The sequence below is a fragment of the Bos indicus genome, chromosome 11, assembly GCF_029378745.1.
Source record: "Bos indicus isolate NIAB-ARS_2022 breed Sahiwal x Tharparkar chromosome 11, NIAB-ARS_B.indTharparkar_mat_pri_1.0, whole genome shotgun sequence".
NCBI lineage: Eukaryota > Metazoa > Chordata > Mammalia > Artiodactyla > Bovidae > Bos > Bos indicus.
Window position 1 is genome coordinate 14,248,018 of NC_091770.1, and position 14,996 is coordinate 14,263,013.

General features: G+C 43.0%; 1 protein-coding gene across 2 annotated transcripts in view; it reads right to left on the bottom strand.

Annotated features, from left to right (window-relative positions):
- Window positions 1-574: 574 nt before the first annotated feature.
- SRD5A2 (steroid 5 alpha-reductase 2) overlaps window positions 575-14,996 on the bottom strand; it is a 50,198-nt gene continuing 35,776 nt past the window's right edge. The window contains exons 3-6 of one of the 2 annotated variants that reach the window (XR_011569214.1): window positions 10,336-10,437; window positions 8,682-8,832; window positions 2,731-2,885; window positions 575-1,943 (exon numbers count right to left, since the gene is read on the bottom strand). Coding sequence is in view for 1 of the 2 variants with exons in the window: in XM_019969630.2 (XP_019825189.2) it covers window positions 2,819-2,885; window positions 8,682-8,832; window positions 10,336-10,437 (320 nt within the window). In the remaining variant the exon portion in view is untranslated. Of the gene's footprint in view, window positions 2,886-8,681; window positions 8,833-10,335; window positions 10,438-14,996 lie in introns of both variants that reach the window. The other variant, XM_019969630.2, reaches the window with a different exon arrangement.

Sequence of the window (14,996 nt, forward strand, 5' to 3'; positions counted from 1 at the left end):
AGCATAAACTGCTGCTGCTGCTGCTAAGTCGCTTCAGTCGTGTCCGACTCTGTGCGACCCCAGAGAGGGCAGCCCACCAAGCTCCCCCGTCCCTGGGATTCTCCAGGCAAGAACACTGGAGTGGGTTGCCATTTCCTTCTCCAATGCATGAAAGTGAAAAGTGAAAGTGCAGTCGCTCAGTCGTGTCCGACTCTTAGCGACCCCATGGACTGCAGCCCACCAGGCTCCTCTGTCCATGGGACTCTCCAGGCAAGAGTACTGGAGTGGGGTGCCATTAATATTGTAATAAATTCAATAAAGACTTTAAAAATGGTCCACATCAAAAGAAAATCTAAAAACAAAATTATATGAAGTTTATTCTACCCTATATTTAAATTAAGAAATCATGATAAATTGTAATTATAAGAGTTCCTTAAATTTCAAACATGTGAGTTAGACCTAAGTATAATAAATCAGAGTTGTCCTAAATAAAATTCTAAAGAACACCCTCTAGTGGCAAGAACATGAAACTGCAGTTTTGTCCTGAGATTGCACACACTGAGCAAATAATAGTTATCATTTATTGAGCATTTATTACAAATCAAGGGCTGGTCTGGGTATTATATATAGTAATATGATAAAGGATCTCATAAAAGCAGTTTTAAGTGTCACAGAGAGAACCAGAAGTCATTTCACAGAGGCCAACCTACACCTTAAGGTTGATTTCACCGAGTGTGGTTTCCCTACTCCTCTGTGTATTCCTGAACACTTGGAGGGGCATCCAGCCTTAGTACATTCTCCTGCACCTTTATTGCACCTGCTTGGAGTTCTAAGCTGTGGTTGACAAGCTCTATAAGTCATATTTCTCTTTTATTTTCAGCTCAGGACCCTGAATTTCAAATTGGCAAAATAGAGAAGAAAAAAAGGAAGCAACACTCAGGGGGAAAAAAAACCCCACAGAATAAAAGGGAACAAACACAGCTCAACACTTAATGCAAATATTTATAAGTTTGGGGGTCTTTTAATTTTAAAAATTACTTATCCATAATTCAAGAGTCATTTAAACAGCAAAACATGTATATACATGATTATAACATGTATTTTTCAGTCATATACATCTTCAGATCTTTTGAGTGTATTTTGTCTAGTGAATTTCTGCACTTAACACTACATCTGATGAAACTGGTGCTGACTTCTCAAAGAGATTTGCTAAAGATTACCAATTCTGGACACAAACCTAGACCTACAGAGACAAATATCATCATGCATTCTGATTAGGAGGGTTCAGTCCCTTCCTTAGAGAGCCCAAAGTTTCAGCATCCACTTGAAGGTGACCCCTTCCACTGAGGTTGCAAATTCTTATGTCTACCAGCTGACCAGTCCCAGTCCTTGGCAGGCTCCATAGGCCCAGATTCTCCAATGTTCTAAAAGAAACTGGAAAATGAAGAAACCTCCTAATTTTTAAATTTTCAAGACATTTAATGTAAAAAGAAAAAGAAAACCAAACTATGTGTAAAACACTGTTGGGGCCAAACAAAGCAGGTTGTCTGCCTAGAGGTGTCCCTCTGGTTGTGAATTCCAGCCTCGTCTCCCAGGACTTCTAAGGACTGAAGTTCAAGGCACCTCTTGGGGATTCCTTCTTGAATAGATCCTGGGGACTGTGGTGCAGAAACTCCAGAAGGGAAGAGATGCTGGGTGCTTCTGAGATGCTTCACCATCACTGTACACGTCTGGTCAGGGGAAACAGCGTGCACTCTAATTCGGTACTTTCCATTGTCTGACACTCATTATTTGGCTATTTCCACCAGTTTCCAGGGCTTCTCTGGTGGCTCAGATAAAGAATCTGCCTGCAATGCAGGAGACCTGGGTTCAGTTCCTGGGTTGAGAAGATCCTCTGGAGAAGGGTATGGCAACCCACTCCAGTATTCTTGCCTGAAGAATCTCCATGGACAGAGTCTGGAGGGCTGTAGTTCATGGGGTCACAAAGAGACACGACTGAGCAACTAAGCACATACACACACCAGTTTCCAAAAACATGAGAGCTTGCAGTCTATATGTAAAATACTTTCTCTCTCCCTCTGTGGTCAACCAGAGTCATCTCTTCTTCTTTGCGGTCATTAAAACCTGACCTTTGATAAAATCCACACCAGTTATCTGTTAGCCTATGTATGATATTTCTAATGGGAACTGTGAAATCTTCAGGAAGACAGAGGCACTAAGACAACACACAAATTTGAAATGGGGTCAATGTATTATTGCATTTTCAGCAGAATGAAGAGAGGGCTCCTCTGCTCAAAGTCTACTTAATCATTTCACATCTTTCATAGTTAACTAAGGAAATGGGAGAGGTGAGTAGGTTTTCATTTGGGAGGAGAATTGCTCTGGGTCTGTGCAGCTTCAGAATTTAAATTGCTGCTAACTTGTATAGGAGTCAAATGTGTACCTTTAATAAATTCTATAAGCAATGCCCTCAACTCTAAGCTTTCTCGACTGCAGAAAGTCTTAACACTGATATAGAGTAGGTATAAAGCCACATGTACTTGGGTCAGTCAAAGAAAAAAACACATAGGAAAGTTTGTACTTTCTAGGAGGAAGAGCTAAGAAGCAGATATCTCTGCATTGAAAGGTGGGGCCTTATTCTTCAACAGGAGAGCAGCACAGAGACCCCCAGGGGGTTGGGAGGAGACACTAGGGGGCCCATGCAGACTCCTCAGGCCAGCTGCCAGGACACCATGCTACTATTACACATACACAGTAGGACTTTAAAAGTTACAGGTTCAGCAGCTTGATGATTTTCAACAGGATCGTGGGAGCTTTGTTCCCTTGTTCTTTGGTTTCTTTAAAAGATGAATGGAATGAGGGCTCTTCGAGACTTGGGGTAGTCATCAAACATCTTGAGGTAGAATCTAAAAGACAAGAGAGGAATGATTATAAATACAATCAAGCAGCCGTCACTGGTTGAGGTTTGATCTGTTTGAAGTCCCTGTTACAAATCAGCCTGCAATTATTCGGGGCCTGACTCTTCCAGGTGGCCATCTGTCTATTTTCTTCCTCCCTCCAGCATCCTATCTCTTGCAAATGTTGAAGCTTCTCATGTTGGGAAATAAAAAACAATAGCCAGAGACCAGCAGTAGTGGCTGTACCACATGATGAGCGTACCTGATGCCACCGAGTTATATATTTAATATGGTTAAAATGGGAAATTTTGTTATGTATATTTTACCCAGTAAAGAATATATAATAGCCAGAAAGAAGTACTCGATGGATTCAACTGAGGCATACAGGAACCAGAGGTCACAAAGAGCATGGTCAAGGTTAACTGTAGAGAACTGGTCAGGTTTCCAGGTAAAATATCCCTTCACAAGGCCTGGGGGAATGCCAAAAGAAAAAAGAAATGTTACTTTGTATTGTCTATTGAATTGTGTGTCCCCTAAAACATAGGCTGAAGTTCTAACTTCCAGTACCTGAGAAGGTGACCTTATTTTGAAAATAGGGTCATTGCAGATACAATTTGTTAAGATAAGGTCGTACTGGAGCAGGGTGGGCCCTTAATCCAATATGACTGGTGTTCTCACGAGAAGGGGAGAAGACACACAGAGACAGACACATGGTGTGGGGTGGGGGGAAGCCTTGTGAAGACAGAGGCAGGGATGATGGGGATGCAGCTACAAGCCACGAACACCAAGGAATGCCGGCCACTGCCAGAAGCTAGGAAGAGACAAGGAAGGATTCTTCCCTTGAGCCTTCAGAGAGAGTGTAGTCCTCCCACACCTTGATTTCCGACTTCTGCCTCCAGAACTGCGAGAGAATACATTCTGTTCTTTAAGCCACTCAGTTAGTTCCTCTTTGGGCAGTCAAGGGAGACTAATACATCTTGTAAAAACGGCTTTCTCTTTAAGTGACCAGGCTGCTCTCTTAACTAGTTGAAGCTGGTAGCTCTTAAGCTATAATTAAACTGATACACTCTGTTCAAGTATCATAGTTTGAAATGGCAGACAGTGTTGATATGTCACAGGAGGTGGCTGGTTTTCCATGCAGTGATGTGGGGTCTGCTGAGCTGCCTTTCACAAACCCCAATTAGCCTTATAAAAATGACGCCCTCCAGCCTTCCCTCTGAAGCAGTCAACACAGCAGGACAGGGCTTCAGTTTGGATTTTGTTGTTGTACTAGCTAGAACCCTCTGGCAGAACTGTGGCCTCCCCTGACCAGGCCCAGCACAGTCCATACTCATCAGTCTTCTACTGACTGCTGCCCTGTCCTTACAGGATGGGCAACAGACCTACCTGAATGGGGCAGAATTATTTCACTGACCCCCTTCCAGGCTGGGGACCCCACCGGTGCCCTTCTCTACCAAGCCCAGGAGGGGGTAGAAATAAGTCATGAGGAGAGTTGCTGTTTCATTCATTTCTAGACGGTCTCTGCATAAATCCCATTCCAAGGAAAAGAACCCATTCTTAGTTAAGCCTTCAAGACTATGAAATTGATCATTAGCTGGACTAAAATGCCTATACAGGAGCCTAAGTGTTTCCTTCAGGATCCTGATTCCAAGCCTGTTCTCCCTTTGGGCATCCTCCCCACTCCCCACCCCACTATGTGTCCAGGAACAACAGGCTTTCTCTTTCCTCTAGCCCCATTTCATAAAAGGGATCTGAAACTTGTCTTAAAGCCTGATAGCAATTTAGTGTGTATTCCTTTCACTTTCAGTGATACTTAACTTTTTTTCCCCACTCTATTGCAGGTGCATGGATTCGGAGGGAGGTGGAAGCTGGTAAAGCTTTAGGCTAGACCAGTAGGTGAATGCTAAGTCTCTTCAGTCATGTCCAATTCTTTGTGACCCTATGAACTATAGCCTGCCAGGCTCCTCTGTCCACTGTCTCCTGCAGTTCCCAGAATTCCCCAGCAGAGTGTAGTCCTCCAGCAGATGACACAGTCCTGAAAGTGTCCCACACAGGTATCACACTGAATGGATGACCCTATCTTCCCAGGAGAAAAAAACACAGAAAGAATGAAGAGACAGAGCTAAAGCAAAAACACCACCCAGTTGTGGATGTGACTGGTGATGGAAGTAAAGTCCGATGCTGTAAAGAACAACATTGCATAGGAACCTGGAATGTTAGGTCCATGAATCAAGGTAAATTGGAAGTGGTCAAACAGGAGATGGCAAGAGTGAACATTGACAGTTTAGGAATCAGTGAACTAAAATGGACTGGAATGGGTGAATTTAATTCAGATGACCATTATATCTACTACTGTGAGCAAGTATCCCTTAGAAGAAATGGAGTAGCCATCATAGACAACAAAAGAGCCCAAAATGCAGTTCTTGGGTACAGTCTCAAAAATGACAGAATGATCTCTGTTAATTTCCAAGGCAAACCATTCAATATCACAGTAATCCAAGTCTATGCTCCAACAAGCAATGCTGAAGAAGTTGAAGTTGAACGGTTCTATGAAGACCTAAAAGACCTTCTAGAACTAACACCCCCAAAAAGATGTCCTTTTCATTATAGGGGACTGGAATGCAAAAGTAGGAAGTCAAGAAATACCTGGAGTAATAGGCAAATTTGGCCTTGGATTACGGAATGAAGCAGGGCAAAGGCTAACAGAGTTTTGCAACTGAACGCACTGGTCATAGCAAACCCTCTGTTCCAACAGCACAAGAGAAAACTCTACATGTGACCATCACCAGATGGTCAACACCGAAATCAGATTGATTATATTCTTTTCAGCCAAAGATGGAGAAGCTCTATACAGTCAGCAAAAACAAGACCCGGAGCTCACTGTGGCTCAGATCATGAACTCCTTACTGAAAAATTCAGACTTAAATTGAAGAAAGTAGGGAAAACCACTAGACCATTCAGGAATGACCTCAGTCAAATTCCTTATGATTATACAGTAGACGTGACAAATAGATTCAAGGGATTAGATCTGATAGAGTGCCTGAAGAACTATGGGTGGAGGTTTGTGACATTGTACAAAAGGCAGGGATCAAGACCATCCCCAAGAAAAAGAAATGCAAAAAGGCAAAATGGTTCTCTGAGGAGGGCTTACAAATAGCTGAGAAAAGAAAAGAAACTAAAGGCAAAGGAGAAAAGGAAAGATATACCCATCTGAATGCAGAGTTCCAAAGAATAGCAAGGAGAGATTAAAAAAAGCCTTCCTCAGTGATCAGAGGAAAACAGGGGAATGACCAAAGATCTCTTCAAGAAAATTAGAGATACCAAGGGGACATTTCTTGCAAAGATGGGCACAATAAAGGACGGAAATTGTATGGACCTAACAGAAGCAGAAGATATTAAGAAGAGGTGGCAAGAATACACAGAAGAACTATACAAAAAAGATCTTCATGACCCAGATAACCACGATGGTGTGATCACTCACCTAGAGCCAAACATCCTGGAATGTGAAGTCAAGTGGGCCTTAGGAAGCATCACTACGAACAAAGCTAGTGGAGGTGATGGAATTCCAATTGAGCTCTTTCAAATCCTGAAAGATGATACTGTGAAAGTGTTGTACTCAACATGCCAGCAAATTTGGAAAACTCAGCAATGGCCACAGGACTGGAAAAGGTCAGTTTTCATTCCAATCCCAAAGAAAGGCAATGTCAAAGAATGCTCAAACTACCACACAATTGCACTCATGTCACACAGTAGCAAAATAATGCCCCAAATTCTTCAAGATAGGCTTCAACAGTACATTAACTGTGAGCTTCCAGATGTTCAAGCTGGATTCCGAAATGGCAGAGGAACCAGAAATCAAATTGCCAACATCCGTTGGATCATCAAAAAAGCAAGAGAGTTCCAGAAAAACATCTACTTCTGCTTTATTGACTATGCCAAAGCCTTTGACTGTGTGGATCACAACAAACTGTGGAAAATTCTCCAAGAGATGGGAACACCAGACCACCTTACCTGCCTCCTGAGAAATCTGTATGCAGGTCAAGAGGCAACAGTTAGAACTGGACATGGAACAACAGACTGGTTCCAAATCAGGAAAGAAGTACATATATTGTCACCCTGCTTATTTAACTTATATGCAGACTACACCATGTGAAATGTCAGGCTGGACAAGGCACAAGCTGGAATCAAGATTGCCAGGAGAAATATCAATAACCTCAGATACTCAGATGACACCACACTTAGATAGAAAGAGAACTAAAGAGGCTCTTGATGAAAGTGAAAGAGGAGAATTAAAAAGTTGGCTTAAAACTCAGCATTCAGAAAACTAAGATCATGGCTTATGGTCCCATCACTTCCTGGCAAATAGATGGGGAAACAATGGAAAACAGTGACAGACTTTATTTTTGGGGGCTCCAAAATCACTGCAGATGATGACTGTAGCCATAAAATTAAAAGACGCTTGCTCCTTGGAAGAAAAGGTATGACCAACCTAGACAGCATATTAAAAAACAGAGACATTATTTTGCCAACAAAGGTTCTTCTAGTCAAAGCTATGGTTTTTCCAGTAGTCATGTATGGATGTGAAAGTTGGACTATAAAGAAAACTGAGCACCAAAGAATTGATGGTTTTGAACTGTGGTGTTGGAGAAGACTCTTGAGAGTCCCTTGGACTACAAGGAGATCCAACCAGTCAATCCTAAAATTCTGAATATTCATTGGAAGGACTGATGCTGAAGATGAACTCCAATACTTTGGCCTGATAGGAAGAACTGACTCATTGGAAAAGACCTGATGCTGGGAAAGATTGAAGGCAGGAGGAGAAGGGGAGAACAGAGGATGAGATGGTTAGATGGCATCACTGACTCGATGGACGTGAGTTTGAGCAAGCTCCGGGAGCTGGTGATAGACAGGGAAGCTGGTGTGTGGCAGTTCATTGGGTCTCAGAGTGGGACACGACTGAGCAACTGAACTGAACTGAACTGATGATCTTCCCAGGAAGCCAGCAATGACCTGGGTTATGATCTATAGAAGGTGGGGGCACGGGAAGGAGGAATAAACCCTGGTATTATGTAGACTCCAAGAAAAGAATTCTGGAGTTTCCAGGGCTCTGTGATTACCTGAACTGTTAGCACCAAACCTAGAAAACTAATACAATTATGTAAAGTTTAAAAATAAAATAAAATTTAAAAAAATAAAATAAAATAAAAAGCGTCCAGCTGGAAAAAAAAAAAAAATAGCAGCCACACTAGGTTCAGAGCTAGTGCTTTTCCCCACTGACTCTCCATCCAAACTGTGCCTCAGAACTGCCTGGGAAGCTCTGGAAAGTGCGACCTGGGGTCCCAGCCATGGAACACACTTAGAGAGTGTGGCCGAGGTGAACTGAAGCACCCCTTGTACCTCCTGACTCTTACCTGTAGCCCACAGCCAAACAGCAGCCATTGCCAGATAAGCCTGATAGGCGGGCACAGGGCCCAGTCAACTACCTCACATGGAAACCAAGTGCTCCTCTCTGGAAAGCCTTCTTCAACAGGCACGTGGCTTCGCGAGTCCCCTCAGTGCCCCTGTCTATGTGGAATTGTGTTTGCTCCTAGGAAGGTAAAAAGTGTCGCTGATGCTGCCACCCAGCTAAATTCCAACTTCAGTGAAAATCTGAGACGTCAGAATTGGCCCATCTGGGTTACTGTGTCAACCTTACCTTGTTAAAAATAAATCTTTTAGGTTTCTAAATCTGAGTCCGTGTTTTAAGAAAAGCCTGTTTGGAGAAGAAAGCCATGTGGATGCTGCCACCTTAATTGAAAAGTTTACCTATGATGATGAAAAGCTCGCAGCCCAAGGAAACAAAGTGAGAAAAATGCAAATGCAAGTGCTGGGAGGGACCAAGAGGCCAGGGCATAGCCGATCCATTCAATGATCTCACCGAGGAAATTGGCTCCAGAAACATACGTGAACAAGCCACCTGCGTGCAGAAGAATCAACAAGTCAGTCCCCTGCGCTCCATTATTGCCATGTGAGAACCCCTCTGCTTTGTTCCAAAACACATAAGGGCACCTAGGTCAAATGCGGGGCTGGAGACCGCCTTCAGAGTTGGGGGAGTTTGGTGCAATCCTCTTGGGGAGCAGGGAAAACAGTGTCGGCCTCCTGTGGCCCTCAGAACATCCTGCTTATATGTCAACCTCACACCCTGGTTACTTGGGAATAGTTAGAACTTCAAATATTCTGCACCTTTATCTCTGAAAATGCACTTGTACTGGTAAGGCTTCCCATCCTAAGTTTTGATGAAGTAAATATGGTTCTCTACATCTTTAAGAACACACAAGTGGCAGGAAATAAACAAATGCTACCCCCTGACTACTCACTAGTTAAGTCTAGTGAGACTTCTTGAAGAGGACACATGTGTTGGTTATGCATGATATGGCTTTATTCGCTAACCTAGGAAGGATCAGCACTCTACATACAAATGATTGTTAATTTCTTGTGTGTCATCTTGACTGGGCCATGTGGTGCCCAGATTCTTGATTGATCATTATTTCTGGGTATGTCCGTGACAGTGTCTGGATCAAATTAACAGTTGAGTCAACAGACTGAGTAAAGCAGATCGTCTCCCCACCCCATGCCCAGCCCCCAGATTGAGAAGAGTCAATCCTCTGGAGGCTTGAACAAAACAAAAATTGGCCGAGGGAGAATTCGTTCTCTGGTTTTGAGCTGAACATTGGTTTCCTGCACTCAGACTGGAACTTACACAGAAGCTCTCCTAGTTCTCAGGCCTTGAGAACTAGAAATTACACCACCTATTCTCTGGGGACTCCACCTTGTAGATGGCAGATTCTGGGATTTCTTAACCTCCACAGTCCTGTGAGCCAATTCCTCATAATAAATCTCTTTATTGATCAGTTGTGTGTGTGTGTGTATTTTCAGTCGTGTCCGACTCTTTTGCAACCCCATGACTATAGCCCACCATGGTCCTCTGTCCGTGAGATTTTTCCAGGCAAGAATACTGGAGTAGGTTGCCATTGCCTCGTCAAGGAGGTTGCCATTTCCTCCTTCCAGGCCCAGGGATCAAACCCCTGTCCTCCTGTGTCTCCTGCACTGGCAGGTGGGTTCTTTATCAGTGAGCCACCTGGGAAGCCTAATTCAATCGGTTCTGCTTCTCTGGAGAGCCTCATACAGCACATGATAAACTGCAACAAGTGACAGCCTACTTCCTCCTGACCCCAACCCCTCACTCCCCACACTGAGGGTATCGCGATTGCGAACCTGCCTGGGGGCTCTTCTCTCGCTCTTTCAGGTTCAGACCAGGAACACAAATGTATCGTGGGGCAGGATGGGACATGGAGGAGAAGCCAGGGACCTGCTGGGATAGACTGCATCATCTGTGCCCTCTCTTTTGTTACTCATAGTGAAACTCCTGGGACAGGCTCTCAAGGCAGAGTGAGAATCTGGAGGGCAGGGGAGACGTTACCTTGTGGAATCCTATAGATGATTTCTCCAGGCTTCCTGAGCTGGCGCAATATATAGTCACTGTGAATGTTGATTCCCATTCCCAAAATGAATAAGAAGATACCTTGGCAAAGAAGAGAGGGAGAAGTTAACAATGTGTGCTGTTTTTGGTGTTTTCTCACAATCAAAGTGTTTTGTGGTTTGTTTTTTTGTTTGTTTGTTTAGTTTGGTTGTTTTCTAAAAAATGAAGGGAAGGGCATTTGACCTCAAATTCTAAGAATGCTACTAAAGCAAGAAAGGAGGGAGGGAGCAACGTACCCTGGTCCCAAATTTGAATGAAAGAGCTATGCTGTTTCACAGGCCAAAAGACTGAAAATGCACAGTGTCAGGTGATAGAGATGAGTGAGAGAGGAGAGGGAGCCCTCACCATCATCTGACATTTAAATAAATAAGTACATAAGCAAGTAAATGAATGAATAAATAGCAAGCCTTCAGCTCATTCAAAAACAATCAAACCATGGTCAGCAAACTTAACCACCAATTAAAATCCCTCCTCCTTGACCACCCCCACTCTAGAGGCTAGAAGGCTGAGAAGAGGTCTTGTGACCTAGTTCTGCTGAGAAGGTGTAAAGGAAAGCTTTCTGGAGGTTTCCTTGGAACTCTTTTGGTTTTCTGATAAAGGGGGCAGGTGGGACCAGTGCCTCTAGTGCCTCCCTCTTCCTTCGTTGCAGGTGTGATGCCTGGAGCTACAGGAAATGTCTTGCAACCATGTGGTGACTGTCATGAGGACATAAGATAAATATGTTCAGAACAGTGGAGCAGAAAGTGCCTGAGATCTTAGTGACACCAGGAAGCAGCTGAAGGAATGCAGAAACCACCTACCTTTGGACAATCTTGTTATGTGAGAAATATAAATTCTTAATTATTTAAATTACTAAGAGTTGGTTTAAAGCTCAACATTCAGAAAACTAAGATCATGGCATCCGGTCCCATCATTTCATGGAAAATAGATGGGAAAACAGAGGAAACAGTGGCTGACTTTATTTTGGGGGGCTCCAAAATCACTGCAGATGGTGATTGCAGCCATGAAGTTAAAAGATGCTTAATCCTTGGAAGGAAAGTTATGGACAACCTAGACAGCATATTAAAAAGCAGAGACATTACTTTGCTGACAAAGGTCATCTAGTCAAGACTATGGTTTTTCCAGTAGTCATGTATGGATGTGAGAGTTAGACTATAAAGAAAGCTGAACACCAAAGAATTGATGCTTTTGAACTGTGGTGTTGGAGAAGACTCTTGAGAGTCCCTTGGACTGCATGGAGATCCAACCAGTCCATCCTAAAGGAGATCAGTCCTGGGTGTTCATTGGAAGGACTGATGTTGAAGCTGAAACTCCAATCCTTTGGCCACCTGATGTGAAGAACTGACTCATTTGAAAAGACCTTGATGCTGGGAAAGATTGAGGGCAGGAGGAGAAGAGGACGACAGAGGATGAGATGGTTGGATGGCATCACCGACTCAATGGACATGAGTCTGGGTAAACTCCAGGAGTTGGTGATGGACAGGGAACCCTAGCATGCTGCAGTTCATGATGTCAGAAAGAGTCTGACATGATTGAGCGACTGAACTGAACTGAACTGAAGAGTTTTCTGTGACTTATTGCTCAGAGCAGGAATGACTGATATATCTACTCTTGTGGAAGTAGTTAGAGAGCTTGGCACCTAGCAAACCAATTTTCACACTGCACACTCCTCTTCCACATTCACAGGCACAGAAAAGTCTGAGATGAGGAGAGCCAGGACTCTGTATGCTAGGTCTTATGCCATAGATGCCCAAGCCCGGCTCTCAGCCAAGTGCATGTGTGCTGATCAAATTACAACAGGCAAAAAGCAAGAACAGTTGAATTAAAAGCAGTCACGTCTACTCTCACCTCATTTGCTATGATATGAAGCAATCATTTTTAATCTTGTCTAGTCAAAAGATTATTATCCTGGAGGGAAGGGACACCAGTGGAGGGAGCACCAGGGAATGGGAGAGGGGCGGAATAGCACACACAGCAATGAGAATGCAGGCACCTTCGATGTGATGTCTGTGTGTCCCTGGACAAGTCACTTAACTTCTCTGAGCCTCAGTTTTCTTATCTGTAAAATGTAGAATCTAACAGCACCTATCTTACAAGGATAATATGAGATTCATTCACGTGTTTACTCTTTCATTCATTTATTCAAATAACATTTGCTGAGGTCTTACTATGTACCAAGCACTGTCTTAAACACCAGGGACGTAGTAGTGAGAAAAGCAGTCAAGGTGTCTGTTCTCATAGAGATTACATTTCAGTGGAGAAACACAGAAATGAATTAAAATAATGAAAAAATTTAAATCACATATCACTACAAAGCAGAAAATCAAAGTAGGATGATGAAACAGAGAGTGAATTGGGGTGAAGAGGAGGTGTCTCTACTTTAGATGAGTTCAGTAGGGAAAGCTTTTCTGAAGATTTGGCATCTGCCCTATGATTTGAATAATGAGAATACAAAGATCGGTATTTGCGGGGAGAGCTTTCTGGTAGAGGAACTAACAGATGCAAAGGTCCTAAGGCTAGTATAGGTTTAGTATGTCTAAGAAACAGAAGGAAGGTGCTGCAGTTAATGCTTTAAGATAGATGGCAGGAGGTGGGGGATAAGGAGATGAGAATAGGCTGATAATTTCAAAATTTCATTGGGCTCTATGGGCCATGGTGAGAAGTTCGGATTTTTAAGAGCAACAGGAAGCCACTGGCAGGTTTTAAGCAGGGGAGAATAGGATCTGATGTCAGTTTATTACAAAAGAAGTACATATGTCTGTGGAAGATGAAATGCTTACAAGCAAAAATAAGAAAAACAAGACACTTTGTTCCTACCGCCAATAAACACTCTTAGTGCATATCCTTGAGATCTTCATGTTATGTAATACCTTGGCATATTCAGTTTCCTCAATATTCCCAGAACTCTGCTTCTAGCTGGTTTGTGTAAACCAAAGTCCCAAACAGGCACACATCTAACATCTGGTCATTACATCCTTTAAGGACATTTATATCTAGCCCAGATCCCTACCTTTTATTTTTTTTCAGGACACTGACTTCTTGAAAAGATTGAACAGTTCATATCATTTCAGTCACTTAGTCCTGCCGATTCTTTACGACCCCATAGACTGCAGCATGCCAGGCTCGCCTGTCCATCACAAGGTCCCAGAGCTTGCCCAAACTCAGGTCCATTGAATCGGTGATGCCATCCAACCATCTCATCCTCTGTCATCCCCTTCTCCTCCTGCCTTCAATCTTTCCCAGCATCAGGGTATTCTCCAAGGAGTCAGCTCTTCGCATCAGGTGGCCAAAGTATTGGAGTTTCAGCTTCACCATCAGTCCTTCCAATGAATATTCAGGACTGATTTCCTTTAGGAAGGACTGGTTGGATCTCCTTATAGTCCAAGGGACACTCAAGAGTCTTCTCCAACACCACAGTTCAAAACCATCAATTCTTTAGTGCTTAACTTTATAATCCAACTCTCACATCCATACATGACTAGGAAAAAACCCTAGATTTGACTAGATGAACATTTGTCAGCAAAGTAATGTCTCTGCTTTTTAATATGCTGTCTAGGTTGGTCATACCTTTTCTTCCAAGGAAAAAGCATCTTTTAATTTTATGGCTACAGTCACCATCTGCAGTGATTTTGGAGCCCAAGAAAGTAAAATCTCTCACTATTTTCCATTGTTTCCCCATCTATATGCCATGAAGTGATGGGACCATATGCCATGATCTTAGTTTTCTGAATGCTGAGTTTTAAGCCAACTTTTTCACTCTCCTCTTTCACTTTCATCAAGAGGCTATTTAGTTCTTCTTCTCTTTCTGACATAAGGGTGGTGTCGTCTATCTGAGGTTATTGATATTTCTCCTGGCAATCTTGATTCCAGCTTGTGCCTTGTCCAGCCTGACATTTCACATGATGTACTCTGCATAAGTTAAATAAGCAGGGTGACAATATACATACTTCTTTGCTGATTTGGAACCAGTCTGCTGTTCCATGTCCAGTTCTAACTGTTGCTTCTTGACCTGCATACAGATTTCTCAGGAGGCAGGTAAGGTGGTCTGGTGTTCCCATCTTTTGAAGAATTTTCCACAGTTTGTTGTAATCCACACAGTCAAAGGCTTTGGCATAATCAATAAAGCAGATGTTCTTCTGGAACTCTCTTGCTTTTTCAATGATCCAATGGATGTTGGCAATTTGATCTCTGGTTCCTCTGACATTTCTAAATCCAGCTTGAACACCTGGAAGTTCACGGTTCACCTACTGTTGAAGCCTGGCTTGGAGAATTTTGAGCATTACTTTGCTAGCGTGTGACATGAGTGCAATTGTGTGGTAGTTTGAACACTCTTTGGCATTGCCTTTCTTTGGGATTGGAATGAAAACTGACCTTTTCCAGTCCTGTGGCCACTGCTGAGTTTTCCAAATTTGCTGACATATTCAGTGAAGCACTTTCACAGCATCATCTTTTAGGATTTAAAATAGCTCAACTGGAATTCCATCACGTCCACTAGCTTTGTTCATAGTGATGCTTCCTAAGGCCCTTTTGACTTCACTTTCCAGAATATCTGGCTCTAGGTGAGTGATCACACCATCGTGGTTATCTGGGTCATGAAGATC